The sequence below is a fragment of the Eurytemora carolleeae genome, unplaced genomic scaffold (genome assembly GCF_000591075.1).
Source record: "Eurytemora carolleeae unplaced genomic scaffold, Eaff_2.0 scaffold73, whole genome shotgun sequence".
NCBI lineage: Eukaryota > Metazoa > Arthropoda > Copepoda > Calanoida > Temoridae > Eurytemora > Eurytemora carolleeae.
In genome coordinates this window covers 263,879-291,838 of record NW_019396049.1, presented here as the reverse complement: position 1 = coordinate 291,838, position 27,960 = coordinate 263,879, and the positions used below count along the sequence as shown (strand labels likewise).

The following is a 27,960-nucleotide window of genomic DNA, read 5'->3' as shown; positions in this document are numbered from 1 at the left end:
AGAAATCTATGGAACCTTTTTCTTCTGCATTGCAAAGAAAATAAAATACTATGATAAATTAAGACGACATTTTAAAATATCAAACTGTATGCCTCTAGAAATGTAGTACTATAAAATATATAGTTATCCCTGCATACATTTTATCAAAACTGAAGACACGACGGATATTCAAGCGATACTTCTTTTATATCATGAGATTTGTTGAAACAAATTAAACGCAACAGTTAATTGCATTGTGCTATAAAAACTTTTCTTAATTGGTTTCATTTCTATCACTTTATATTTTATTAGGAAAAATAACCGGATTGCTTTGATCCGGATGATTCCTTTGAATAAATTAGATTAGATTTGGATATATTTCCAATATTAATAGTTTGATCAAATTAAATATAATATTTTAGATGGTTAAAGCATTAATTTATTACATTTTATTCAAATTTATCACGATGATTTATTATTGTTTGTTTGGATAAATTACAAAATTGATTATATGTTTGGAATTGAAAAATTACCAGAATTGCTCATATTTGGTTTGGCTAAATGATGAGTATTTGTTGTAAAAGAGAACTTGTATATATTTCTAGTTTAAGGACTGATTGTTGAATATTACTCTGCTCCATATATGGGTTGGTGTCTATGGGAATTAATGAGTATGTCAAGCAAGCCCAGAAATGGAATTTTATACTCATAAATCCCTGCACTCTCATACTCACTCCATTCTTGAATTTTTTTCGTTTTACAAAAGTTCTCCCAACTGCAGGACAAAATCCTCAATATTTTAGAATATCTTTTAAAGGAATTGTGTGATCTTTGCAAACCAAAGTCGTAGAATTTAGACTATGAATTATGTGAGATTGAACTTTATCAGGTTGCAAAGATATAGGGATTAGAAAAATGAGTTTGTATGCAAAAACTCCATTCCATTTATATCAATAATTTTAGGCTTCCATTGAGCGAAGGAGCCCATTTTTCTTGTAATAATCACAGCCTTAAAACACAACTTTAAATGTACTTAAGACGTATTTTCAAATGAGCCTCCATTTTAACAGTGGCATGTCTGAATGAAAATGTTTATTTTCCGGGATTCCCAGAAAATGATTTTATATATTTTTTTAATATAAAACAGGTGGCATAATTATTAAGAATTACAAACATTTCCGCTGATAAAATACATAACAACACCGTCATTAAAATGTCGCACATGTCACTCTAAAAATGGAAGGTATCTTGAAATTACATTTATAGTCCCAACAACCATACAATGTAAAATATCGCACATGTTCAGGATATGTTCAGTCGTTTTAACATGTTTTTGGATATAAACAACAAACTAACAGAAACCAAATATATATTTATTATATATATATATATATGTATATATCTATTTATCTTCCCATATATTTATCTATATCTATTCAANCACAAAACGTTGGGGTGTATGACTTTTAACTAATCTTGAGCAGAACAAAATAATAGAAAGACTTTGATAACAAACTGGAAATAGATTTATAGATATTTCGTTTTTATTTGTATGCGTGAGCTTGTGCCCACACCCCTTATCCAAAAATAAATTATTAAAGTTATAAAATAGATTATAAAGCTAAAATTATTAGCAGGAAAGGATGCGCGAAGCGCCCTAAAAGCCTTGTTCTTTAGAAAACATGAATAATGCTAATTCATAACAAAGACGATATCGAATTCGTCACTGAATTCCCATGTTTTTTGGGACACCCTGTACCTCACATAGCCGGTCACTCCCTTTAAACAAGCTTAACTAGAAAGAGTTAAGCTGAGAAGGGCTGAAATAAGAAGGGTTTACCTCAGATGGATTGAGCTGGGAAGGGTTGAGCTTAGAAAGACTGAACTGAGAAGATACGAACTGATAAGGATTGAGCTGAGACGGCGTAAGCTAAACGGTTTGAGCTGAGTAGGGTGGACCTTGGACGGATTGAGCTGAGTAGGGTGGACCTCGGACGGATTGAGCTGGGTAGGGTGGACCTGGGACGGATTGAGCTGAGTAGGGTGGACCTGGGACGGATTGAGCTGAGTAGGGTGGACCTTGGACGGATTGAGCTGAGTAGGGTGGACCTGGGACGGATTGAGCTGAGTAGGGTGGACCTTGGAAGGGTTGAGCTGAGAGGGGTTTAACTAAGATTCAGCAAAGAGGATTATATCTGAGCGTATAAGAGCTGAGCTAGAACGAGTTTACAGCTGACATGGTTGAGCTAATTGTTGGAATAAACTTTGATAGAAGAGACGATCAATTCTTAAACTTAAATCAGGCAGATATATATACAGATAAATCTTTTAACCAAAAACTCAATTCTTAAACTTAAATCAGGCAGATATATACAGATAAATCCTTTAACCAAAAATTCAATTCTTAAACTTAAATCAGGCAGCTATACAAGCTATACAAGCATAATTTTAATTGACCCTTCATACAAAGTTGGCAATGCCTGATTTACAACGGTATCTTTAAAATGAATGAGATATCAATGTTTTTCATGTTTTTTAACTGTTTATTTTCATACGTGGTTTTACTTCAGAACTGGCTTACTTATAAAAACAATGGAGAAATTATCGGAACTTAAGACTTTTCGAGTCAGAAAAACGACGTCATCTTTAACATCTTTAATCAGATTTAGGTTTAATATTCAAGGGTTTGTTGTGAATCAGACATTGTCATCGTTGCATGGAGGATCACTTGAAATAACGTTAACAGTCCCTTTAGTATAAAAAACTTTACAATTTTAAGAAAAAATATTCAAGCCAACTTTTATTTCTAAAAATATACGATATTTGTTTTACAATTTTTAAATGGATAAATATTTTGTCTATAATATACTGTTTTACAGGGGGATAAAATACTAGTTCTTGGGATCATTCATAAAGATGATAATTCCTACTATTTAGTCGAGAATAGTCAGGATTGGAATCTACAGGATTGGAGTTTAAAGGGACTGTACACGTAATTTTAAGTGACTTTCCATTCATAATGTGGCATGTCCTTGTGACAACGGTATCCTTTAAACCATATCATATCATGTTTTAGAAAAAAATGATGATATCTTCCTTAAAAGGCTACCGTTCTGAATTGGATATCCCACTCGTTGTATGGAGGGTGAATTGAAATTACAGCTACAGTCCCTTTATGTAACAAAAATAACGATTAAATAAATTTTGATAATCACTTTTTAATATTTATGAAGGGCTCGGCGTTGCCAGTGAAATTTTTATTTTGAAAAAAATAAATTCGATTTTTGTTAGCCCAAACACACACCCCGGCCACCACTGAGTGTCCACAAACAATTTAAGCCCATTCTGTCCAGCCGTTTGGCAGGCCATAGGCAACATATATATATATATATATATATATGAATTTCTTGTTTTATCATATAGATGTAACCCACTGTATAAAATAGAATTCCACCTACTGAGTAGATGAAGGCAGGATTGGTTCCGTTCTCCTTCCTGGAGAATACTGAGTTTCCAGCCTGGTTCAATCCAGAGCTATCCAGGTTTAACCCGGGACTATTCAGGTCTTATCCGGGACTATCCAGGTCTAATCCGGGACTATCCAGGTCTAACCTGGAGCTAGTCTGGTCTAATCCGAAGCTATTTAGGTTTAATCCTGAGCTATCCAGGTTTATTCCGGAGCTAGTCTGGTCTAATCTGGTCTAATCCGGAGCTAGTTAGGTTTAATCCTGAGCTATCCGGGTTTGTCTAATCCGGAGGAGTTAGTCTGGAATAATCTGTAATTAGTTAAGTTTAATCCTGAGCAATCCAGGTTTAATCTGGAGCTATCCAGGCTTAATCCGAAGCTATCCAGGTCTAATTCGGAGCTAGTCAAGTTTAATTCTGAGCTAACCAGGATTAATCCTTAGCTATCCACCCTCAATTTGGAGCTATCCAGGTTAATCCTAAGCTAACCAGAAATAACCCTAAGCTTGTCAAGTTTAATCATTAACAATCCGGGTTTGCTTCGGAGCTATCCAGGTTCACTCTTAAGTCAGTTGGGTTTGATTCGGAGCTATCCAGGTCAATCCGGAGTTATCCATGTTTAATCCTAAACCATTAAACTTTAATCGTGAGCTTTCAAGGTTTTATCCTGAGTTTAATTCTGATATCCTGAGTTATCCAGGTTCTATCCTGAGCTATCAAGGTTTAATATAGTAAACAAAAATCCGTTCTTAATTTGCAACAAGACTAAAATTGTCTGCAATAAGAAAATAATTTAAATAAATATGTTTTAAACTTTTGTAGGATTGATGCAGAGAGATATCTGATGAGAAAACAACAAGGAGACTTTTTTATCAGGTATTTAGGAACAAGTCAAACAATATTAGGGAAATTAAGGAATTTAGGAATTGTATTAGTTTTAGTAAAGGTTTAGGTAGTTTATACTGTTCAGGTTATAGTTTAGGTAATTCAGGAAAAATTTAGACAATTTAGGCTTTTCAAGTAAGGTGTTTTCAAAACTTTACCGGTAGTTTAGGTAGTTTAGATAATTAAGGGAGTTTAAGTAGTTTAGGTACTTTAAGTAGTTCCGATAGTTTAGGTAGTTTAGGTAGTTTAGGTAGTTTAGGTAGTTAAGGTAGTTTAGATAGTTTAGGTAGTTTAGGTAGTTTAGGTAGTTTAGGTAGTTTAGGTAGTTTAGGTAGTTTAGGTAGTTTAGGTAGTTTAGGTAGTTTAGGTAGTTTAGGTAGTTTAGGTAGTTTAGGTATAGTTTGTAGTTAAGTTTATTAAATTAGTTCCGGTATATTTGGTAGCTAGTTAAGATAGTCTCTGTGACCCAACAATATGGTGAAAGCGCAGATAAACAATAATATTAAAGCAATAGTTCTAACACTAATCAACAAATATTTGCTAGGCATAAGCAGCATGGACAACGGGATGATTTTTCAGTTTCAGTAAGGTAATCATATTTATCAGATACATTTCATTAATCTCATTGAATTCATTTTCACACTTTTATCCTTTCATTTTGAACCCTTTTATTATTTTATCCTTTCATAACCTGAGGTTTAAGGATCTTGAGATTGAAGGATCCTGAGGTTGAAGGACCTTGAGATTGAAGGATCCTGAGGTTAAAAGATTCTGAGGTTGAGGGATCTTGAGGTTGAAAGATACTGAGGTTTAAGGATTATGAGGTTAAAGGATCCCGAGGTTAAAGGATTGTGAGGTTAAAGGATTATGAGGTTGAGGGATCCTGAGGTTTAAAGATTATGAGGTTGAGGGATCCTGAGGTTAAAAGATTATGAGGTCGAATGATCCTAAGGTTGAAGGATCCAGAGGTTGAAGGATCCTGGGGTTGAAGGATCCTGAGGTTGAAGGATCCTGAGGTTGAAGGATCCTGAGGTTGAAGGATCCTGAGGTTGAAGGATCCTGAGGTTGAAGGATCCTGAGGTTGAAGGATCCTGAGGTTGAAGGATCCTGAGGTTGAAGGATCCTGAGGTTGAAGGATCCTGAGGTTGAAGGATCCTGAGGTTGAAGGATCCTGAGGTTGAAGGATCCTGAGGTTGAAGGNCGATATTTAATATCAAGTTCAGATCTCTTCAGGTAAACAATCTCAACACAATATTTAATATCAAGTTCAGATCTCTTCAGGTAAACAATCTCAACACGATATTTAACATCAAGTTCAGAACTCTTCATGTAAACAATCTCAACACAATATTTAACATCAAGTTCAGATCTCTTCAGGTAAACAATCTCAACTGTAATCTTTGAAACTCTATGTCTTTGCAACACGAAGGTTAAGGAAAGTCGATTATTAAAGATTTTTTAAAATATCAATCTTCAGATTTTTATGAATTAAAAAGAAGAAAACAATTCTGTAAAATCAATTAGTAGAAAAAAATTGATTAATGAAGGTGTAAACCTTTGATATTTCAAACATAGAATATTTAATCAAACTGAATTATAGATCGAAATATCAAAGGTTTACAACATCAGGTTGGGGGATTAGAAAATATGAAATTGTGGCGAGTATTCAGTTCCTTTGGAAATTATTTCTTTACTCTGTCCACACTTCCACAAATGGACTTACAAAGTTTTTTTCAATTTTCGCTTTCTAAAAGTCTTGAAATGTATTTTATTTTATTTTGCTTTAACCGTGGTATGCCATGCCAGGGGTAAAATTTATTATAAAACCCATAAATATGCTTCATTTGAGGAATATGTATAATCCATGCAAAGATTTTTTTAAGTTTAACAAAGCATCAAATTCATTAATTTAACTCCTTCAACCCTTCTGCTCTGGAAGGTAAAAATGATCTTAATAAAAGTATAAAGTATAAAGATTAAAAAATCGGAGTTTGTGGCAAAGACTCTATTCTTTTGTTATATTTGTTAATGAGTTTTTGTCCAACACAATTCATGGTTTTAATGAACCACCCTGTTTGAAAATTTGTCCCAAGAAAGTATATTTTTTTTAGGAATTTGTTCGTTACTTCCAGAGACACAAATTAAATAATTCTATTCACCTGACACAGAGGTATTTTACATGTGTACACTGTACACTGTTCACTGTACATGTTTTGTATGTGTACAATTGGACCCATAAAAATTTGGAATAGGAAGACGACATTTAAGCTGTTTTATATGTATTGGATGACTTTATAAAACAAACAGTTTTAGCAGTAGGTAAAAAATCAACTTATTAAGTGAAGTCCAGGCTGTGTACATCGCACAATTGCTGTACTTGATCGTTAACTAACTTAGATGTTAATGTAATCTAACCTTTCATCAAAAGGTATTAACAGGCCTATGCTCGTAAATGACCTCAGGGGTCATGTCAAAGAAGCGATGTTGCTATGGAAAAGCAACATTTAAAAGCTATAAGCATAGAAATTCAAATTCAGGCTTCCATGATGCTTCGCGTCGTTTATTTATAACAGCTGTTTTGTGTTTATTTACTAGAAACTTGTGTGCCAGTACACAAACACAAATAATTATTTTGCTAAAGAACTGGACTCAACTATATCGTTAAAACCATATTGTTTTAACCTTTGGTATTTCAAACTTTGACTATTTGTTTAGCAGAGTTTATAGTTTAAAATCTCAAAGGTCTGCAACATCAGTTTGCAAAGATATACAGTGGCAGCTGTAAAACAGCATGGATACACATCAAAAAGCTTTCCTTTGATTACTTGTAAACTTGAAATTCGAAAAAGTTTTGTAAACAATTAAAACTAATAAAAAAGGTCGTCTTAATTGTATTAATATAATCGCCAACCACTGTAGAAAGTATGAGGAGAGTTATCAGTTCTTTTCCATGTTTTGTTGATTTCATAACTTTCTAAAATTATTCACTTTTAATATTTAACTGCACAATATTCTGAAGGTGTTAGGTATATTTTCCCAAATGCATTTTGCCAAGGGTGACTTCCAAAGTGACAATTTCCCAAGTGGCAACTTACCAAAGGAATTGAGTCTTTGCCACAAACTCTGAATTTATAATCTCTATGTCTTTGGAACCCAATGTCGTACATCTTTGATATTTCAAACTTATATCATTTGATCTAACAGATTTCATAGTTTGAAATATCTAAGGTCTACGAAAATGGAATTCAAAGATAAACGGTTTAGAAAAGTAGAGTTTGTGGCAAAGACTCAATTCCTTTGCAATTTCCCATACGGCAACTTCCCAAAGGTAGGCTGCAATGAGGGGCCGGGCACTGCGGCTAGGATGGGCTAGGGGGCCAAGCACTGCGGATAGAATGAGCTAGGGGGGCGAGCGCTTCAGCTAGAACATGTTAGGAGGCCGAGCGCTGGGACTAGGACAGACTTGGAAAGTTGCCGCTTGGGAAATTGCTCAGTTGGGAAGTTGCCACTTGGAGAAGTACCCTTGGGAAGTTGCCGCTTGGGAAACATCCTTTGGGAAGGTACCTAATATCATTCTGAAGAGGCTGCAAAACTAAAGAGAGATTTTTTTTTGTTAATGCCGCGGCCTGAGATTATCTATATTTCATGTTTAGTGCTGTAACTGAACCTGTTCAGCAGCCGGATGATGATTACTATTACGAAGACCTGGATGACCTTTACGTATAAACATTTTTATGCTTTTACTTGATAAAAATTAGATTAAATAATAATAAAAGCATATGAAAAAGTTCCAAAGTATGGTTTGAAGTTTAAGAAGAAACCAATGTGTTAGGTTGGTTTCAACAAGGTTGGTTTTAACAAGGTAGGCTTCAACAAGGTAGGTTTCAGCAAGATAGGTTTCAACAAGGTAGGTTTCAACAAGGTTGGTTTCAACAAGGTTGATTTTAACAAGGTAGGTTTCAGCAAGGCAGGGTTTAACAAGGTAGGTTTCATCAAGATATGTTTCAACAAGATAGGTTTGAGCAAGGTAGGTTTCAACAAGGTAGGTTTCAACAAGGCAGGTTTCAACAAGATAGGTTTTAACAAGGTAGGTTTCAACAAGGTAGGTTTCATCAAGATAGGTTTCAGCTAGGTAGGTTTCAACAAGATAGGTTTAAACAAGGTCGGTTTCAACAAGGTAGGTTTCAACAAGGTAGGTTTCAAGAAAGTAGGTTTCAACAAGGTGGGTTTCAACAAGGTAGGTTTCAACAAAGCAGGTTTCAACAAGATTGGTTTCCAAGGTAGGTTTGAACAAGGTAGGTTTAAACAAGATAGGTTTCAACAAGGTAAGTTTTAACAAGGTAGGTTTCAGCAAGGTAGGTTTCAACAAGGTAGGTTTCAACAATGTAGGTTTCAACAAGGTAGGTTTCAACAAGGTAGGTTTCAGCAAGGTAGGTTTCAACAAGATAGGTTTCAACAATGTAGGTTTCAACAAGGTAGGTTTCAGCAAAGTAGGTTTCAGCAAGGTAGGTTTCAACAAGGTAGGTTTCAACAATGTAGGTTTCAACAAGGTAGGTTTCAACAAGGTAGGTTTCAACAAGGTAGGTTTCAACAAGATAGGTTTCAACAATGTAGGTTTCAACAAGGTAGGTTTCAACAAGGTAGGTTTTAGCAAGGTAGTTTTCAATAAAGTAGGGTTCAATAAGGTAGTCTTCAACAAGGTAGGTTTCAACAAGGTAGGTTTTAGCAAGGTAGTTTTCGATAAAGTAGGGTTTCATAAGGTAGTCTTCAACAAGGTAGGTTTCAGGAATGTAGGGTTCAACAAGGTAGGTTTCAACAAGGTAGGGTTCAACAAGGTAGGTTTCAACAAGATAGGTTTCAACAAGGTAGGTTTCAACAATGTAGGTTTCAACAAGGTAGGTTTTAGCAAGGTAGGTTTCAATAAGGTAGGGTTCAACAAGGTAGTCTTCAATAAGGTAGGTTTCAGCAAGGTAGTTTTCAATAAGGTAGGGTTCAACAAGGTAGGTTTTAGAATCAGACATGTCTCTACTTTACATTTAAAAAGTTTATTGAAATTATTACTAGAAATTTTATCAATTTTATTGAAACATTGAGAAAACATGGTTATTTTATGGATTTAGAATAACAAAGGAAAATTGAATTAAACTATTAAGTAGGAGGACTAGGTTCAGGTGGATCAATTTATCTCTTTGAACTCTGCTAGTAGAGAGCGTTCTAACTGAGGAACCATGATTTTCTTAACTCTAGATACAAGATATCCGCTCAAACTGACCTGGAATATTAAAGGGACTGTACACATAATCATATCCGATCAATGAGGTGGAAAATATACTCATTTTTCTAGCATAAAAAGTTTTAATTCTTGCAATTTCCTCAATTATTTCCTCAGCAAACTATCCGCAAGTTTCTTTCACGGAGAAACCAAGAGTGAAAATAACCAATTTTTCGGATATCTAAATTATTCCTCTCCAGGTAAAGTCTTATGGGTACCATTTAAATCGAACATGCCACTCTTTATATGGGGGGTCATTTGAAATTACGAATACATCCCCTTTCAACTTTATTTATAACGTCTGTTGAAAAATAACAATGTATACAACTGTGCGCATTTATGTCCCCTCCCCTGTTACCTGGCTCCAAGGATTGATGGGAACGGATGAATCATAGGACGGAGCAAAGGAAACACTCTCCGACTCCAGCTTCAAGGATGATATCTTACATCCATCCTCAGTCATAGATACTCTTAATAACAGGACATTATACTGAAACTAGGAAAGAAGTTACAATATTTTTAAACGAAAGATATCATTCCTGGGGACAGATTTAATGAATATCGTGGTTAAAGGGCGTGTTTGCGAATTCAATTCGACATCAGCCTATACCCCCTTTCAATTCGATATCACCTATTACCCATCACCCTTTTTCGTGAACACTCCCTTTAAACCACATAAACTGAGTGGAACCATTTCTCTCAGCTTGATTCCGACGCACAAAACAAGTAGTTCAACTAAGTCTAAGTGCATGGTTCAACTAATTCTTGCTATTCGTTAAATCTGCTCCCTGAACAATTACTTCAGTTTTATCAAGGTATTTAGATCTGTGTTCTATCTGACCTTATATGGCTACTAATAGTTACAGTAATTGTAAATAATTTCAAGTGACAATTCATACTAAGATGACAATTCCCGAGTTACAATGGTATCCTTAGAAGCTTTGCTTGATCAAGAATGAATTAGATATCAATCAATGTTTATGATTTTTAAAACGAATTGTTTTTAATTGTGAGTTCTCTACAAAACTGAATTGCGAATTTCTGCTGCAGAAAAAAAAAGGAATTATTAAAATTAAACACTTTTAAACCTAGAAAAACGACAATATCTTCAAAATCATTGATCAGATTAAGGTTTCAATGGTACCATAATCAGGCATTGCAACCTCCGCAAGGAGGGTCTCATGAAACTACGCTAGCAGTCCCTTTAACATTACATAGACCAGCGGAGATTCATATTTTTTTACCTAACATTTATGGAAGGTTTGAGAAATGAAGCAGTAACCATTCCCCTGCAATTGTCAGTCATATAAAATTTCTTTTAATTTCAAAATAGAGAGAGAAATATAGGGTTTCAAACCTGAAAGGCATATTTGTTCCTGAGTTCATCGCTAAGGTTGCATTCAAGTACTCGGAGCAAATATTAAAACCCTTGTGTGTTGTGCTGCACATGGATAGCTCTGAAGTTCCTGTTAAACTTAAACTCTGCATCTTTGCCCCTAAACCTTTAGTTGTAACCTGAATAATAAGAATAAAGTTTGATTGACAGTGTTTGAAAGTTCCAAAACAGCAAGTATGACCAGTTTCGTCTGGGATTTCCAAAAGGTGGTCGGATTTTTTTTTGCATAAACGGATATATAAAAACGTAATTCCATGTTTCAATATGTAACATAAACAAAAAAGGTCCAAATATTTCCACCATTTTGGAAATAAAAAATCAAGATCGTGATTCCATGTCATTAAAGTCTAAATCTGTACGGAACAATAGACATAGTTTAAAGGAGCCCCTATATACAATGGTACACTTTAAACTTTTAACAATAATCAAGATATTGTTTTTATTTTAAAGGGTTCCATTATGAATTGAAAATGCCACTTTATGATTAAAAGGTCACTTGACATTATACAGTCTCTTTAAGAATTAGTTAAAAATAAGAATAAACCTACCCATGGATCTTGGTCGGTTAGATCCTGCAAAATAACTTCTCCGCACTCTCGAACCCGGTTCTTCTCCTCCTCCTCCTCCTCAACCTCCCTCCGGGTCAGAGCTCCGTATTTATCAGGCTTCTCTGAAGCTTGTTTTTCTCCCATTTTATCCAGGTATTCTAGAATATTCTCTACAGCGCTCCTATTCTTGGAATCAACAGCCTATAAAGTAATTGTTTTTAATTTTAACGAATTTAGAAAATTTTTAGATCCGGATAAAATTTAAAAAATAATTTATAGGTTAAAACATTTTTTTTCAAATTAGAGAGTACATTTTACCTTGTCTAGTTTGTTTGAAATAGAATGGAAAACTTCTAGCTCTGGGTTCAGGATTACAACCATTTGCTTAGAAAGGGATTCCTTTCCCACCTCTCTACCTTGTCGAGAATCTAAGGAAAACAATTGTTTGGTGTGAAAACTATTTGTTTTATTTTTATATTTATAATTAAAGTTTTCTTACCTCCGTTAGGAGCTGGAGCCGGTGCCGGAGCCTGAGGAGAAGGAGGGGGAGGATAAGAGCTTTGTCCTGAGTCCTGTCCTCCACTCTGTCCTCCTCCACCTCCATCCTTGCCTCCCCAACCAGTAGTGCTCCCTCCATCTGTTCCAGCTGCTCCAGCTCCAGTTCCTGCTCCAGGCCAGGCCTGACCCTGCATTTTCTTCCAGTCAAACATCTCCGGTTGTTTTCCGTCTCCGGAGCCGGAAACCTGTCTAGTCCGTTCTTGCTCCCCAAGCAGTCCCTCAAACTTATTCTTCTTGTCTTTATAAACCCGGACAACAGGATCAATCTTTGGTTTCCCGGCTTCGTTTACAAGAACGTTAACGTCGAAGTGAATATGAACATCTCCTTTCTCTTTACTCTTTAAACCTCTCCCGTAACCAGAAAATTCTGGTTCTTTTCTTGTAAGTTTTGATCCTGATGGATCCATAGATCCAGCTCCGGCCCAGAACTCTCCTCCACCCATAACAGATTCCTGCCGACCCTAAGAATCCACATTAAAAAATAAATTTAACATTGTGCATTCTTGTTTGTCAAGAAATGTATTTTGCAAAAATTAAAGTTTCTCTTTGTCTATTCTTTTAGCTGACAAATATTTTTCTATTTTTTCATTTATTTAAAAAGTTTATTTAATTTATCAATACTTATTATTTTTCGGATTGTTAAAAACAGGAAACATTATGTAGTAAAACATGTGAAAATGCTATTTAATCAAGTTATACTTATCTATATATTATTTAACAATCAATGACGACCTGTCCTTTTTCAATATCATCCGTCCCTCCTCCCACGCCGGGAGTTCCAAAATCTTCCAACATTGAATTCCCTTTCAAGAGGTTCATATATTCTCCGTAATCTCCTCCGAAATCATCAAGTCCTCCTAAACAAAGCGTTTGATACGTTGAATAATGATTAAAAAAAATATGAAAAATATTTTTTTTTCTGGAAAAAAGGGCAACTCCTATGAGTATAAACTATTTAACGTTAGGTTAAGATAGATAAATAGTAAATATCCTTTTGCAGTAAACATTTCATGAGGAATCTGCAAAGAATCTAACCTAAAGATAATTCCAGTGTTGATATTAAGACCAGGATAGATCTCCAGGTTTTCATCCTTCTCCTCATCAAGATATTGCAGCGGAGAAATTATTTTTAAAATTCTGGAAGTAGAAGCTAGAGAACAAAAGAAGAGAATGATTCTGTGACTGGAACTAGGATAAACGGGAAAGTCTTTTATAAAGTTATGTTACTCGGCACAGATGTGGATAGAGATGGAATTTCATCCAGGAGGATCCAAGGATTAAAGGATTTTATTTTGTAATAGGAAGGAGAAGGTTCCTGAAACACCTGTTGTGTATCTACTTATCAACGATACAAAGTAAAAATTAAAAACTATTGAAATTATTGCATTCTTTACTATCGAAACAGTTATTTCTTTTGCCACAAACCTAAATTTTCTAATTTCTATATTTTTGCAACCTAATGTTGTAAACCTTTCATATTTCAACCTTACATTATTTGAGCTAACAAAATTCATAGTTTGAAATATTTAAGGTGACCTTGGGCTGCATAGATACGGGGATTAGAAAATCAGAGTTTGTGGCATAGACTCAATTAATTTATTGGAGCTCGAAACTTTTAATCGGACGGAAAAAGTTAAACTCTTTCTCTGTGATAGATTAACTGATTCAAATCTTGGTCAAATCTTTGAAGTTTTGTTTAATTCTACCCAACTGAAAACTTACAGCTCGGAAACCCATCTTATTGTATAATAATACGGAATTTCTGGGCTTTCAAAGGTTTGAACCAATTTCCGACCTTAACAATACTAGTTTTTTAAAGCTGAATTTTTGAAAAGTTTTTCTTTTTCGACCATCAAAACACTGAACTTTGAAAAATTATGACCGGCTATGAGAAGTCCAACAAAAATCAGTTCAGCCGTTTCGACTTTTATTGGACAGAGACAAACAAACAAACAGACAGACAAGCTATATATATATTTATGTAGTTAGAAATGAAAGAGGGCTTGGTATCCAAATTAAAACTAAATGAAAATCTACTTATCTTCATTTTCAAGACTCATACTGTAATTACATACATTCATAACATATACAAATATATGTTACAAACACATTTACATTCTCATGTCATTGTTGACAGGGAGTTTTCGTCTTCTCTATGGACCCCTCTTATGGAATGTGGGTAACCTATATTTCTGGCAATAAATACCAAATACTTTAATTCTAAAATTAATTGATAAATTAATAAGAAAAATGTTGGTTTAATGAACTGTGTATTGCCAAGAGATAGAACAGATACAATGCGAATGTGTTCACTGTTCATCAATTAGGTCTTATAAAATACATATTGCGAACAATATACATTAAAAGAACAAAACAAACTCTAAATTTATATGTCTATCTATATCGTAGACCTTTATAACTTTATATAATGAATTCTGTCAGCTCAAATTGTACAAGCTTTAAATATCAAATGTTTACATTGTAATGTTGCAAAGATTAAGAGATTAGAAAATTAAAGCTCAGTTCAGTTTCTTTGCGAATTACTTATTTTTGTTTGTGTACTAATGTACTACTGTACGAATATACAGTACAATGTACTAATGTACCAATGTACCAATTTACCAATGTACCAATGTACCAACGTACTAAAGTACTAATATTCTAGTGTACTAGTGTACTATCTAATGTACTAATGTACTAAAGTACTAATGTGCTAAACGACGTTAGAATAATCACTGTTTTTATGTTTGGCATTCAAAAATATATTTTTTTTAACCCGAATTCCACAATTTCCAAAAATTAAGGTCTTGTGGAAGACGATGCCTGGCCGCATTAAACAAATCCCACAAGATTCAACGGAATGAGATAGAACGGATACGGGGCATGTTACTGAAACACACGTGTGATATCGATAATTACTCAAGTTCTGAACCCTCTAGTAATAAGTTATAAGAAGTGGAAGTTACTTTATGCGTTTCATTCGAGTTTGACTCACGTCCTCTATAGTCTGCAAGTTTTGCAAGCTTTGAGGCTTTTTGTAAACTTCCTTCCGATTTTCTACTTATCAAATCTTAATAACCAGATCACAATACAACTTTTAGACTTTTTTTAACAAGATTCCCAATTTCACACCAGGGACTGAATTGAATGAATTTGAGCTTCGTCGCAGAACTACCTACTGACGGTTCAAATTTAAACCATCAATTCAAGGTTAAAAATTAAGGAAGGATTTATATCGGTGATTCAAATTTTAACCGGAGGAGGCAGTTCAAAATTATTGTATTCAGTCGCAGAACATATTAAATTAAAACGAGCCTTAATTTTATTTTTCGAACATTGAAATCCTGACACAGTTTATTTTGTGAACAGTCCCTGAAAGGAGAGGTCAAAGATACGTACATGCTTTATGTTATGTGTCTAAATAAATTGTACATCTACGGACTAGATTAGTTTGGTTTATATACTCTAATTATATCAATATGGCATAAAAAATCTCTCAATTACAAGCTCTGTTATTTATTTTCCCCGCTTCAAGATTAATTTGTCTTTTGTTGAATTATGAACATAATTAAATAGAGATAAAGGTTGCTTTTCTTTATTTGTTGCTACAGTTACTTGAAACATGAATGCTAGAAACTAAGTGACTTGAAAATCATTATTTATCAGGAGTGCATTCAGGAATATGAATTTTTTCTTTCCCAGGGGTTGCTCGGCACCCGTCAGGGCCTGAAAACCCCTTGAAAACCATAGTTTAACTTGCTAACAATCAAAATAATAATATGAAATGCAAAGAAAAAATATGTTTTAAAAAGCACGTGATGTAATTTAATCATTTAGTACCAGTTTTTTAGTAACCAGCTTTCTTGCAATCAAGTTTTAAGCAATCATATCTGCAGCTATTTGTTTTATTGTCTATAAAATATTGGTGTGAAGAGTACATATCTAGCGGATAAAAACTAGTATAGTCTCTCACAGGTCCATTAGATTTATAAATGTATGTAATACCAGAAGATTACAGGGTGTAAGAAGAATTATGATGAATATTAGTAGGTTTAGGACACACCCTGTGCTGATTTGTAGCTCTTAGTCTGTATTTGGAGATACTAGACAAACCACAGAGAAACTTTTATCCGTATACAGTGTACAGCACACACAGGCAACTCAAGGATCCTTCTTCACTTGATCATTATTCAACCACTTCTTCATTATTCATCCTGTCATTTTATTTATCATCTTTTCATATTAATCATTTAGTAGTTTTAATATTTTCATACATTCATCATACACCCTTACAAATATTATCTTCCTTTTCATTCTTTTTATTCCTCCTCAACCTTACTTCTTCTCAGCCCTGCTCCTCCGCAACCCTAATCCACCTCAACCTTATTTCTCCTCAACCCTACCCCTTCTCAACCCTACTCCACCTCAATCCTGATTCTCTTCAACCCTACTTCTCCGTAACCCTAATTATCAACAACCCTACTTCTCCTTAACCATACCCCTCCTCAACCCTTATTCTCCTGAACATTACCCCTCTTCAACCCTACTCCTCCTCAACCCTATTCCTCCTGAACACTACTCCTCTTCAACCCTACTCCTCCTAAACCATACTCCATCTCCACCCTACTCCTCACTACAAACATCGAACTCACACATCAACTTAGGTAAATTTACCCAACAAGTATTTCCTTTCTGAAAATAATCAGATTAGTTTCCAATCCTAGATCACAACACTGTGTGTCAACTAGTGGCAAGGGTAAGTTGTGGAACCGGGGGTTTTTGCGTCAATAAATTCAGTTAAATTTAGTTCAGTTTGGCAGCCTTCCGTTTACCTATTGTTGGTTCATTGCTGAGCTAAATATTTCAAGTTTTGATATTTTCACATCCTAAACTTGAACAGAGAACGGATACTAGGGGTTTGCTGTCCAAATATATTTCTAAACCAGATTTAAACTAATTTCATGAATAGAAAATAAGTAATTGTACCATAGGATTCATTACATCAGAATTTCTAAATAACATTACACTGTTTCTAACGGAAAGTAGAATACAGTAAGAAACATTTTCATTTGATGCTTTAAACCAGAAATTATTAATTCTAAATGAAAAATATTGTACATATGTAAAAATCAGATTTTGAACAGAGTGAAATTATTTAAATTCTTTTTAGGTAAAAGAGTCTTTATTTCCGACAAACGGACTTTCTATAAAAGCCCTGATTTTTCTATTGATGACCCCCCCCCCACACCCCTCCTTGTAATTAAACATATTTTGAAGCTGAATTAATGATAAATCTTTTTATGAGATTTTAATCTTACAGTTAGTTCCGTGCACTCTCTCCTGTTTGGAGAACCAGGAGTAGGCTTCAAATCTGCATGGAACCTTTAACCTGGAACCTACAACCTGAAACTTGAAATCTGATATCTCAAACCTGAAAACTAAAAAGTGAAACCTGGAACCTGGAACGTGGAACCTGTATCCTGTAACCTGGAACCTAGAACCTTGAACCTTAAATCTGAAACGTGGGACCTGAAACCAGGAACCTGGGAACCTGAAACCTGGAACATAGAACTTGGAACTTGAAAGCCTGGAGCCTAAGTACCTGAGCTTGGAACCTAAAACCAGGAACCTTGAAACTTAAAACCTTAATACTGAATCTTGGAATCTGGAATAAGAAACATGGAACCTAGAACTTGGAACCTGGAACATGAAGCTTGGACGTAAAACCTGAAACCTACATAGCTCAATCAAGCGGAGCTAATTTAGATTATTGATGAAATATTGGTTTAAAGAATTCTAAAGAGAGACTATAAAATACGCAGTTTTCTTTTGTCTGAAACTGTAATTAGAAATTTAAAAACATTTATACTTTCTGACCCCGTCACATTTTTCGGTACAATATTACATTCAAACAAACATAAACGAAAAGGTGCATAATTCTAAAATATTAGTGTGATAATTAACTATCACACTTCAATAAAACATTTATATTTATTTTTAAAAATCTCTTCCAAACAATTGTTCAATATCCACATAGTTTGTAGGAACACAACCTTCATCTCCACCTTGCTTCCGGACCCTGATCCAACCCTGTAGGGATTACAGATTATATACAGTATCCTGATCCAATTCTGTTGGGACTATAGATTATATACAGTATCCTGATCCAACCCTGTTGGGATTATAGATTATATACAGTATCCTGATCCAACCCTGTAGGAATTATAGATTATATACAGTATCCTGATCCAACCCTGTAGGGATTACAGATTATATACAGTATCCTGATCCTGTTATAAACTATCTTGAAAATAGCAAAAAGAGTGTTTACCTCCTCTTCATAAACATCAATTATCTTTAACCTTTCTCCAAACTGAACCTGCTGAACTAGGTTTAAATTTCCAATATTGAACGGAATTCTGAAAGTTGGGTAATTAAGTGACAAAATTATTAAAGTTGGGTAATTAAGTGACAGAGTTATTAAAGTTGGGTAATAAAGTGACGGAATTATGAAAGTTGGGTAATTAAGTGACGGAATTATGAAAGTTGGGTAATTAAGTGACAGAATTATGAAAGTTGGGTAATAAAGTGACGGAATTATGAAAGTTGGGTGATTAAGTGACAGAATTATGAAAGTTGGGTAATAAATTGACAGAATTCTGAAAGTTGGGTAATAAAGTGACGGAATTCTGAAAGTTGGGTAATAAAGTGACGGAATTCTGAAAGTTGGGAAATAAAGTGACGGAATTTATTTCTTTCCTCAATGGTTCCCTCTACTGTGGATTGAAAATCATATTTAACTCTGACAATCTAAAGGATATAAAATATAAACTATAGGAGGCAGCTCTTATATATCTTACAAAATATTGCCTGAAAAATTATATTCGTGCTGAACCTTTTAATGGTTGATTTAGATCAGGGCAAAAACAAGTTTAAAACTGTTTTCTATCGTTTTAAAAGTTTTAAATTAAAAAAAAACACCATATAATGCTCGTGTTTTATTCCATTTGCACTTTACCCTTACGTACATTGTACATATATATATATATATATATCACACAGAGGGAGTAGGTAAAATCTATGCGATATTTATTACTGGTACGCCTTGTGACCTGATAGCATCTCTAGTTTTAATTTTACGCGCTAGTCTGACAAATACAAAGGAATTGAGTCTTTGCTACAACCTCTGATTTTCTAATCCCTTTATGTTTGCAACCTAATGTCGTAGGCTTTAGATATTTCAAACTATGAATTCTGTTTGTGTCAAAGACTCAATTCCATTATTGTTCTTCTTAACAGCTCTTCCACAAATGGATCTATAATCGAAACCCGTGTAAGGTTTCAATCTTACATTCAGTTAACTTTAGTTTGGCGTGATATATTTACATTCAGTTTACTTTAGTTTGACGTGATATATTTACATTCAGTTTACTTTAATTTGACGTGATATATTTACATTTAATTTACTTTAGTTTGACGTGATATATTTATATTCAATTTACTTTAGTTTGACGTGATATATTTATATTCAATTTACTTTAGTTTGGCGTGATATATTTACATTAATTTTACTTTAGTTTGACGTAATATATTCACATTTAATTTACTTTAGTTTGACGTGATATATTTACATTCAGTTTACTTTAGTTTGACGTGATATATTTACATTCAGTTTACTTTAATTTGACGTGATATATTTACATTTAATTTACTTTAGTTTGACGTGATATATTTATATTCAATCTACTTCAGTTTGACGTAATATATTTACATTCAATTTACTTAAGATTGACGTGATATATTTACATTCAATTCACTTTAGTTTGACGTGATATATTTACATTCAATTTACTTTAATTTGACGTGATATATTTACATTCAATTAACTTTAGTTTGACGTGATATATTTATATCATATATTTACAAGTATATCCAAAAAGTTTTCAGTTTGTTCATATTTTTACTTTGTTTACAAGTATGGTAATCCAGAGACGAACCTGAGACACTTGAGGAATGAATTGTAGAGGATCTGGTTGAGTTGGATCTTCATAAATATCGTCTAGAGTAAAAAATAGATTTTATCTTCATTCTTCTTAAAAACTTGAATATTGTTAATATTGTTTTAAACCTTCGTTTATATTGGCGGTTTCAATAGTTTTATCAATTGAAGTATCAGCTTCATTATCCAGGCTTATTCCTTGACCATTGGAGATAAACAGAGGCTTGGATTGAAATGTTTTCACCAGGGCCTAAATATAGTATTGTGGGACTTTGAAAGGGACAGTGAGCGTAATTTCCTGTCCCCCTCCATGCTAAGATGGCATTACAATGGCACAATTAAATCCTTAATCGGATCAAAATTGTGGAAGATACCGTCGTTTTTCTGTCTCAAAGAGTGTTTATTTCTGTGAGGTTCTCCACTGCTTCTTATAAACAAGGATTGCGCAAATCACTGTTGCAGAGAAACCGCAATGAAAATAAACAGTTTAAAGAAACAAAAATATTGATATCTAATTAATACTTGATTAGACAAAGCTTTCAAGAGTACTGTTGTAAATCGGGCATAGGCTCATAGCCATGTTTGCATGAAGAACAAATTTTGGTTTAGATTGACTTTCTTTAGTTCTTGGGATTTTATTCTGTCATGAAGATTGAAAAAAAATGGAGAACAGTTGAAATAAGTTTTAAACATATTTGTAAGCCATGAATTTCAGAGGATACAAGATGAACAACAGTAGACTTTCAGAGGACACAAGATGAACAACAGTAGACTTTCAGAGGACACAAGATGAACAACAGTAGACTTTCAGAGGACACAAGATGAACAACAGTAGACTTACAGAGGACACAAGATGAACAGTAGTAGACTTTCAGAGGACACAAGATGAACAACAATAGACTTTCAGAGGACACAAAATAAACAATAGTAGACTTTCAGAGGACACAAGATGAACAGCAGTAGACTTTCAGAGGATACAAGATGAACAGCAGTAGACTTTCAGAGAACACAAAATAAACAACAGTAGACTTTCAGAGGACACAATATGAACAGCAGTAGACTTTCAGAAGACACAAGATGAACAACAGTAGACTTTCAGAGGACACAAGATGAACAACAGTAGACCTTTAGAGGACACAAGATGAACAACAGTAGATCCTTTTTTGTCTGACATAATTTGCAATAATTTAAGGAACTGTAAACAAGTGACCTTTTATTTGTAAATATCAGATTGACAACGTTATATAAACCCTTTAAAGCTTGTCTAATCAAGGATGACGTAGATATTTGTTTTACTGTAGCCGAAAGTCACTTGAAGTTACGTCTGCAATGTTTGTAAAGGGACTGCAAGCGTAATTTCAAGTTTATTTAAAAACGGGCAGCCCCGATTACAACAGTACCCTTAAACTTTTGACTGATCAAGGCTGACAGACTTATCCTTAGATTATCTACAGAAAGAACAGAAACGATTGTAATTGTTTAACACTTTGTTGGCTAATATTCATATCAAAGACTTTGCTAATTATAAAGACGAGGCGTTGGAAATTTATCCGACTATTGTGTACGCCTGTACAGCTGTATTTTGACGTCATTGGTTATTCTGGTTGTTTGAGAGTCTAACGATCGACATTAAAACCTTAGATATTTAACTCAATTGTGAATGTTTTGTGCTGAAAGTAGACTAAAATAAATGATATTAACTTGTATTTTAAAATTTTTCAATCATTTGTTGAATATGAGGATCGTCTGGTGAATTATAGCTGAATTTGTGATAAAGTTACGCATCTCTTTTGTATTAAAAATAGCCAATTGTTGGTGAAAATTTTCAGATGTCGTCAAATATTTTTATGAGGTACTATGGAACGGAATTTTAGGCGATGAAGAAGAGAGGGGTCCAGAAATTAGCAAAGTCTTTGGGATGTACGGCCTTTTACACAATATTTTGGAGCTATATACGGTCAATATACGGTGAGATCTCTGTTCTCGATGGTAAGTGAAATGCTTAAAGGGTACTATTGTGAATTGGGGATGTCCCTAGCTCTTCAAATGAAAGGTCTCTTTAAATGACCCTTTGATTTAAAAGCTACAAAAAAGAAAAGTAGAATTGTACCTGGAGACTTGAGAAATTCTGGGAGTTGAAATTCCAATTCTGGTTTTCCGAGTAGTTTATCTTCATATGGAGTACTCGGTCTTTTATAGTTTATCTGGTTTACTTGATGTACTGGGACCAGGTTTAGTTAATAAGCTAACGGTAGTTGAACCGGCGCACAAGAGAACTGGTTGAACCGGTGGTACGTGGTTTAACTTACTTCTTGGTATTCATTAATTCTGGTCCCTGGATGTAGTTTATGTATTTACTGGTTCAGTGTTAATTAGAAATCAGAGGAACAACTGTCGCCTTTTCTTTTTCTCTTTATTATGATTGTCGCTGGGTAATTTGTAATTTGCGGCAATTTTATTTCTTTAAATATGCTCTGGACATATTTTGGACATTACTAGATCAAATATTTGTACTAGATATACTGGTTGTGCGAGATGTACTGTGTGTATTAGATGTACTGTTTGCACTATATTTCCTGTTTACACTATAGTGTACTGTTTGCACACGATGTACTGTTTGTAAACAGGGGGCTGAAACGTCATGTGTGTGTGTGTCTGTACCAAAAGACTGTGTGTAAGGTTACCGTACCAAAGGTGTGTACTGTAGGTACATACAGTACATACGAATCTTGGTATTTGTACAGTCTAGGAGAGTACATTTGTTTATTGTTAATTGTTTACTTAAAAATAAGTTGGATATACATGTAGTATATTATTTAATATATTTAAGTCAACACTATAAGCCAAATTTTCATGCAAAGAATATAACTTGATTAAAGTTTACAATAAATATAGTCGTTATTCAAACTTAATTATAATTGAAAACATTGTTCTGCAATTTCCTTGACTGTAGTCATGTTGTGTGTCTGTACCAGAAGAGTGTGTGTAAGGTTATCGTACTGGTCTGCAAAGCAGTGCGACTGGCTTTCTCATGCCAGACCAGCGCCATTTCCTTTCCCTTTATTCCTAATCCCTGTTTGTAAAAGATGTACTGTTTTTAAAAGATGTACTATTTGTACAAGATGTACTTTTTGTATTAGATGTACTCTTTGTATTGGATGTGTACTGTTTGTATTACATGTACTGTTTGTGCTAGATGTACTGTTTGTACCGTATGTACTGTTTACTGTTAACACAAGGTGAACGTTTGCACAATTTTTACTGGTTGTACAAGATGGTACTGGTTATTTAAGATTTACTGGTTGTACGAGATGTAGTGGTTGTACAAGATGTACTGGTTGTACAAGATGTACTGTTTGTACAAGATGTACTATTTGTGCAAGATGTACTCTTTATATTAGATGTACTCTTTGTATTGGATGTATATTGTTCGTATTATATGTACTGTTTGTACTAGCACTGTTTGTACCTGATGTACTGTTTGTACTATATTAACTGTTAACACAAGGTGTACGTTTGCACAATATGTACTGGTTGTACAAGATGGTACTGGTTATTTAAGATTTACTGGTTGTACGAGGTGTACTGGTTGTGCAACCACTTGTTTGTCTGTTTGTTTGTATTCTATAAACGTCAAAACGGCTGATACGATCATGCCAAAATTTTGTGTGGGACCTCACGTGGCCCCAAGAAAGGTATATGGCCAATCAGACTTTAAATATGTAATCTTAAAATATTTTTATCTTAAATTATTTAATTTTGTAAAAATTTTGAAAATGCGCGAAAAAATATTAAGAAATCCGCAATTTAAAAAACACATTTATACTGTACAAAGAGAAGATGCTCACTAGAAAAAAAAACTCTGTAAACATTTTCCTGCCATTTTAATAGAAATAGAAAAATCCTTGATTTCTCTCCTTCCGGAACCACGGCGTCGGATAAAAAAGGAACGAGGGGGTAGTCTGTATGAGAATAATAATAATGAGAATAATAATAATAATGAGAATTATAATAATAATGAGAATAATAATAATAATGAGAATTATAATAATAATGAGAATAATAATAATGTATTTCGACATTTAAATTTGTAATTAGTAAAGATTTTTTTTACAATTAGGTCGAAGACAAAAGGTCTGAGACCGTTATAGATTTAGATATATAAAACAATGAACAAGAGGGAAGTCCAGATAAAAAAAAACAAGAACTATGGGGTAGACTAAAAAAAGGAGTAAGGGGATGGTTTACAATGATCCCTGGGTAGAATCAAATAACACCAATCTATTCGACTCCGTTATCAATGGTAAAAATGGTTGGAAGAAAAATTAATCATGGAAGACGTTCAGCAGAATAAAGAAGGTAAAAGCATAAGATGGAGATGAACAGTTGAACCTGCGGAGTTGAACCTCGGCTCCAAGTCGATCTATCTCTGGTCGGAACCAAGATGGAAACCTGTATTCTCCAAACAGGGTTTTAGGAATCTCTAGTATCCGATCCTGTAGAAGCTCCAGGTTAGTTTAGTTTGTTGGTTTGTTTGATCCTAACCTGATCTAGAACCTGGTAGTTAGAGCTACCAGTCTCTCCATATCCTAGGACAAGAACCGGTGTTCCAGCCTCAACACATCGCCTACCAGATTTAAAGGATATGTTAACAAATTTTTAAAACTAGTTAAATCAAATTATAAGTTGATCGGGGACCAAAAATTATGAATAGCGAGAAGAACTTTGCAGACTAAGTTAAACCACTTCATTTCAACTTGAACTGGCGAACAAGAGAACTGGTTTAGCTACATTAATCTAGTTGAAACCACTCTGCTCGTTCACGGTAAGCTATAGAGGTCCTGGTTAAAAGTCTGGCTTGAAATAACGTTAGAGCTCATTTTCAACCATTAAATATAGATTTTTCGTATTTTCTATTATAATTTTTGTTTGGCTATGTATTTTAAATGCTTAAGTATAATTGGTTTGTTACGGTAATTTTGACGGTTTGAGTGAGAGATCAAATAATGACCTAATTTATTTCAATACGATGTACTTTAGGGTATTTTAAATTTACAAACAACATATATAATATTATAAAAACTCAGATCGCGTTTAATGAGCTCCGTATTTAGTAGATTATATATAGGTTATGATTATTTTAAGTATAAAAATCAATTAAAATAAAATTTAAGATAATAATTTTACCCATCTTCTGTAAAATCTGTTTTCATCCAGACCTCAACCATATTTTTTAAACCACTGCCTGCAAATACGTAAATTAAAATTGGATTTTAACAATTTTATTTGTGAACAAATTGCCGTTCAAGGTTCAAGGGTTGTTTCAAGTGTTTTCTCAATTTCTAGAGTACGACATGTCCTATTCACTACATTACTCTTCAACCTTTTTCCTGATCATCGATAATGGAGACATCCGTATTTCATAATATTTTACTTTAGAATTACAGGACAGAAAGGGAGCCTGTTCTACGCCGACTATGCGTAACTCCTTTGGGATTCTGCCTCAGATGACATCTGCTATCCTATCTATGTAATCTATGTGTAAAGTGTTGAAAAGAACTTGTCTATATTGTGTAAGAACAAAACTATTCCCTGAGGAGTCCGGACATAACACCCGAACTTAAAGTTAACAATTAATTGTGTTAGAAGTTCATCAATTCTTGATAAGCTGAAGAACGGAAGTACAATTCTTCACAAAATAAACTCTTTAAATTAAAGATTTAATAACTTCATGATCTGAGACCGCGCGATGTAATTTTAAAAGGATTATTAGAAAATCCAAAATAATTTAAAATTTTGTATTTTTGTCTGGGCTTTTCACTTGTTCAGATTTTAGAATTAGAATTACACTCAGAACTGGACCTAGAACTGGAAAATAAGGATTACACTCCGAACTGCACCTAGAACTGGAAGATAAGGATTACACTCCTAACTGCACCTAGAACTGAAAGATAAGGATTACACTCCGAACTGCACCTAGAACTGGAAGATAAGGATTACACTCCGAACTGCACCTAGGACTGGAAGATAAGGATTACACTCCGGACTGCACCTAGAACTAGAAGATAAGGATTACACACCGAACTGCACCTAGAACTGGAAAATAAGGATTACACTTCGGACTGTACCTAGAACTGGAAGATAAGGATTACACTCCGAACTGCACCTAGAACTGGAAAATAAGGATTACACTCCGAACTGCACCTAGAACTGGAAGATAAGGATTACAGTTCGAACTGGACCTAGAACTGGAAGATAAGGATTATACTCCGAACTGGACCTAGAACTGGAAGATAAAGATTACACTCCGAACTCCACCTAGAACTGGAAGATAAGGATTACACTCCGAACTGCACCTAGAACTTGAAGATAAGGATTACACTCCGAACTGTACCTAGAACTGGAAAATAAGGATTATACTCCGAACTGGACCTAGAACTGGAAGAAAAGGATTACAGTTAGAACTGCACCTAGAATTGGAAGATAAGGATTACACTCCGAAATGAACCTAGAACTGGAAGATAAGGATTATACTCCGAACTGGACCTAGAACTGGAAGATAAAGATTACACTCCGAACTCCACCTAGAACTGGAAGATAAGGATTACACTCCGAACTGCACCTAGAACTGGAAGATAAGGATTACATTTCGAACTGCTCCTATAACTGGAAGATAAGGATTACACTCCGGACTGCACCCAGAACTGGAAGATAAACTTGTTTTTTTAAAACTTGAAATACTTAACATCAGACAAAATTTGTAAGGGTACAGTTGTGAATCGGTTATGCCACTCTTTTAAACCCCATTAACAGTGTGAACTTCAAGATTTATTTATATTATTCTCAAAACACCTGAAATAAATTTTCTAAACATTTGTACGTAGATTGTACGTTTAATTGGTCGATATGGGTCGGATCTAGACAAATATTATTGAATGTTTAATAAGAATATTAAACAATTAATCTTTAAGATCTGAGGAAAATGTTGAGAAAAAATTATATCTCATTAAAATCTTTTACTGGGAGAAAAAATCTAAATCAAACTTTATTTAAAGATATTTTTTGTTTTGATCTCTGATTAATTATTCTAGGTGTGTTTGTCGGTTTGGGTTTTGATAGAATTAGTATCATGTTAATATAAGAATACAATACTAACCAGTAACTATACTCCTATTATTATTCATGCTAACACCCCACTCTAATCCTAATCTAACTCTCTCGGCTTTTTTCCTTTAATTATTTATTCCTAGATTCTCTTTAGTTTTCCTAAATCTCCCATTTTCTACATCTTCCTTTCCCGCTTAATCCCGTTCTTTATTCTTATATCTCTCCATTCGATCCCATTGCTCCCTCTTACTTCATCTTTATCCAATTTTTTTCACCATCATCTCCTCTTTATTAATCTTTATCTCCTCTTTATTTACCATTATATCCTCTTTATTCACCTTTATCTCCTCTTTATTAACCTTTATCTCCTCTTTATTCACCTTCATCTCTTTTTTATTAACCTTTATGTCCTCTTTATTCACCTTTATCTCCTCTTTATTAATCTTTATCTCCTCTTTATTCACCTTTATCTCCTCTTTATTCGCCTTTATCTCCTCTTTATTAACCTTCATCTTCTCTTTATTAATCTTTATCTCCTCTTTATTCACCTTCATCTCCTCTTTATAAATCTTTATCTCCTCTTTATTCACCTTTATCTCCTCTTTATTCACCTTCATCTCCTCTTTATTAATCTTTATCTCTACTTTATTCACCTTTATCTCCTAATTATTCACCTTTATCTCCTCTTTATTCACCTTTATCTCCTCTTTATTCACCTTTATCTCCTCTTTCGTTAGAAGTAGAAGCTAGA

General features: G+C 34.0%; 3 protein-coding genes and 1 long non-coding RNA gene across 7 annotated transcripts; 2 read left to right on the top strand and 2 right to left on the bottom strand.

Annotated features, from left to right (window-relative positions):
• The first annotated feature begins 1,692 nt into the window (after positions 1 to 1,692).
• LOC111703694 (uncharacterized) lies at positions 1,693 to 4,929 on the top strand. Of its 2 annotated transcripts, XM_023475728.1 has the most exons (5): positions 1,693 to 2,282; positions 2,859 to 2,930; positions 3,445 to 3,521; positions 4,267 to 4,320; positions 4,874 to 4,929. In XM_023475728.1, exons 1-5 carry the CDS (start codon positions 2,217 to 2,219, stop codon positions 4,920 to 4,922), a joined length of 318 nt encoding a protein of 105 aa, XP_023331496.1. In that variant the 5' UTR covers positions 1,693 to 2,216; the 3' UTR covers positions 4,923 to 4,929. The 2 variants fall into 2 exon arrangements, with proteins under 2 accessions (XP_023331496.1, XP_023331502.1); XM_023475734.1 differs by lacking the exon at positions 2,859 to 2,930.
• A 676-nt stretch (positions 4,930 to 5,605) lies between these two features.
• On the top strand, positions 5,606 to 8,119 carry LOC111704206 (uncharacterized). Its single transcript, XR_002765777.1, has 3 exons — positions 5,606 to 5,706; positions 6,441 to 6,499; positions 7,983 to 8,119. It is a non-coding gene; the product is annotated as an uncharacterized LOC111704206 (long non-coding RNA).
• A 1,214-nt stretch (positions 8,120 to 9,333) lies between these two features.
• Positions 9,334 to 13,284, bottom strand: LOC111704081 (uncharacterized). Of its 2 annotated transcripts, none has more exons than XM_023476230.1 (9): positions 13,139 to 13,284; positions 12,836 to 12,960; positions 12,045 to 12,555; positions 11,864 to 11,973; positions 11,546 to 11,746; positions 10,959 to 11,116; positions 10,846 to 10,890; positions 9,960 to 10,071; positions 9,334 to 9,601 (listed from the first exon to the last, which is right to left on the bottom strand). In XM_023476230.1, the coding sequence occupies exons 1-9, from the start codon at positions 13,203 to 13,205 to the stop codon at positions 9,506 to 9,508; spliced, it is 1,425 nt and encodes a 474-aa protein (XP_023331998.1). In that variant the 5' UTR covers positions 13,206 to 13,284; the 3' UTR covers positions 9,334 to 9,505. The 2 variants fall into 2 exon arrangements, with proteins under 2 accessions (XP_023331998.1, XP_023331991.1); XM_023476223.1 differs by having other exon boundaries at positions 9,336 to 9,601; positions 12,045 to 12,564.
• A 4,759-nt stretch (positions 13,285 to 18,043) lies between these two features.
• LOC111704245 (formin-binding protein 1) lies at positions 18,044 to 25,691 on the bottom strand. 2 transcript variants are annotated; one of them, XM_023476433.1, is made up of 10 exons: positions 25,290 to 25,689; positions 24,648 to 24,729; positions 24,495 to 24,598; positions 23,979 to 24,064; positions 22,213 to 22,292; positions 20,232 to 20,352; positions 20,101 to 20,162; positions 18,863 to 18,913; positions 18,435 to 18,482; positions 18,044 to 18,193 (listed from the first exon to the last, which is right to left on the bottom strand). In XM_023476433.1, the coding sequence occupies exons 1-10, from the start codon at positions 25,328 to 25,330 to the stop codon at positions 18,101 to 18,103; spliced, it is 768 nt and encodes a 255-aa protein (XP_023332201.1). In that variant the 5' UTR covers positions 25,331 to 25,689; the 3' UTR covers positions 18,044 to 18,100. The 2 variants fall into 2 exon arrangements, with proteins under 2 accessions (XP_023332201.1, XP_023332209.1); XM_023476441.1 differs by lacking the exon at positions 18,044 to 18,193 and adding an exon at positions 18,234 to 18,357 and having other exon boundaries at positions 25,290 to 25,691.
• Between the last annotated feature and the right edge of the window lie 2,269 nt (positions 25,692 to 27,960).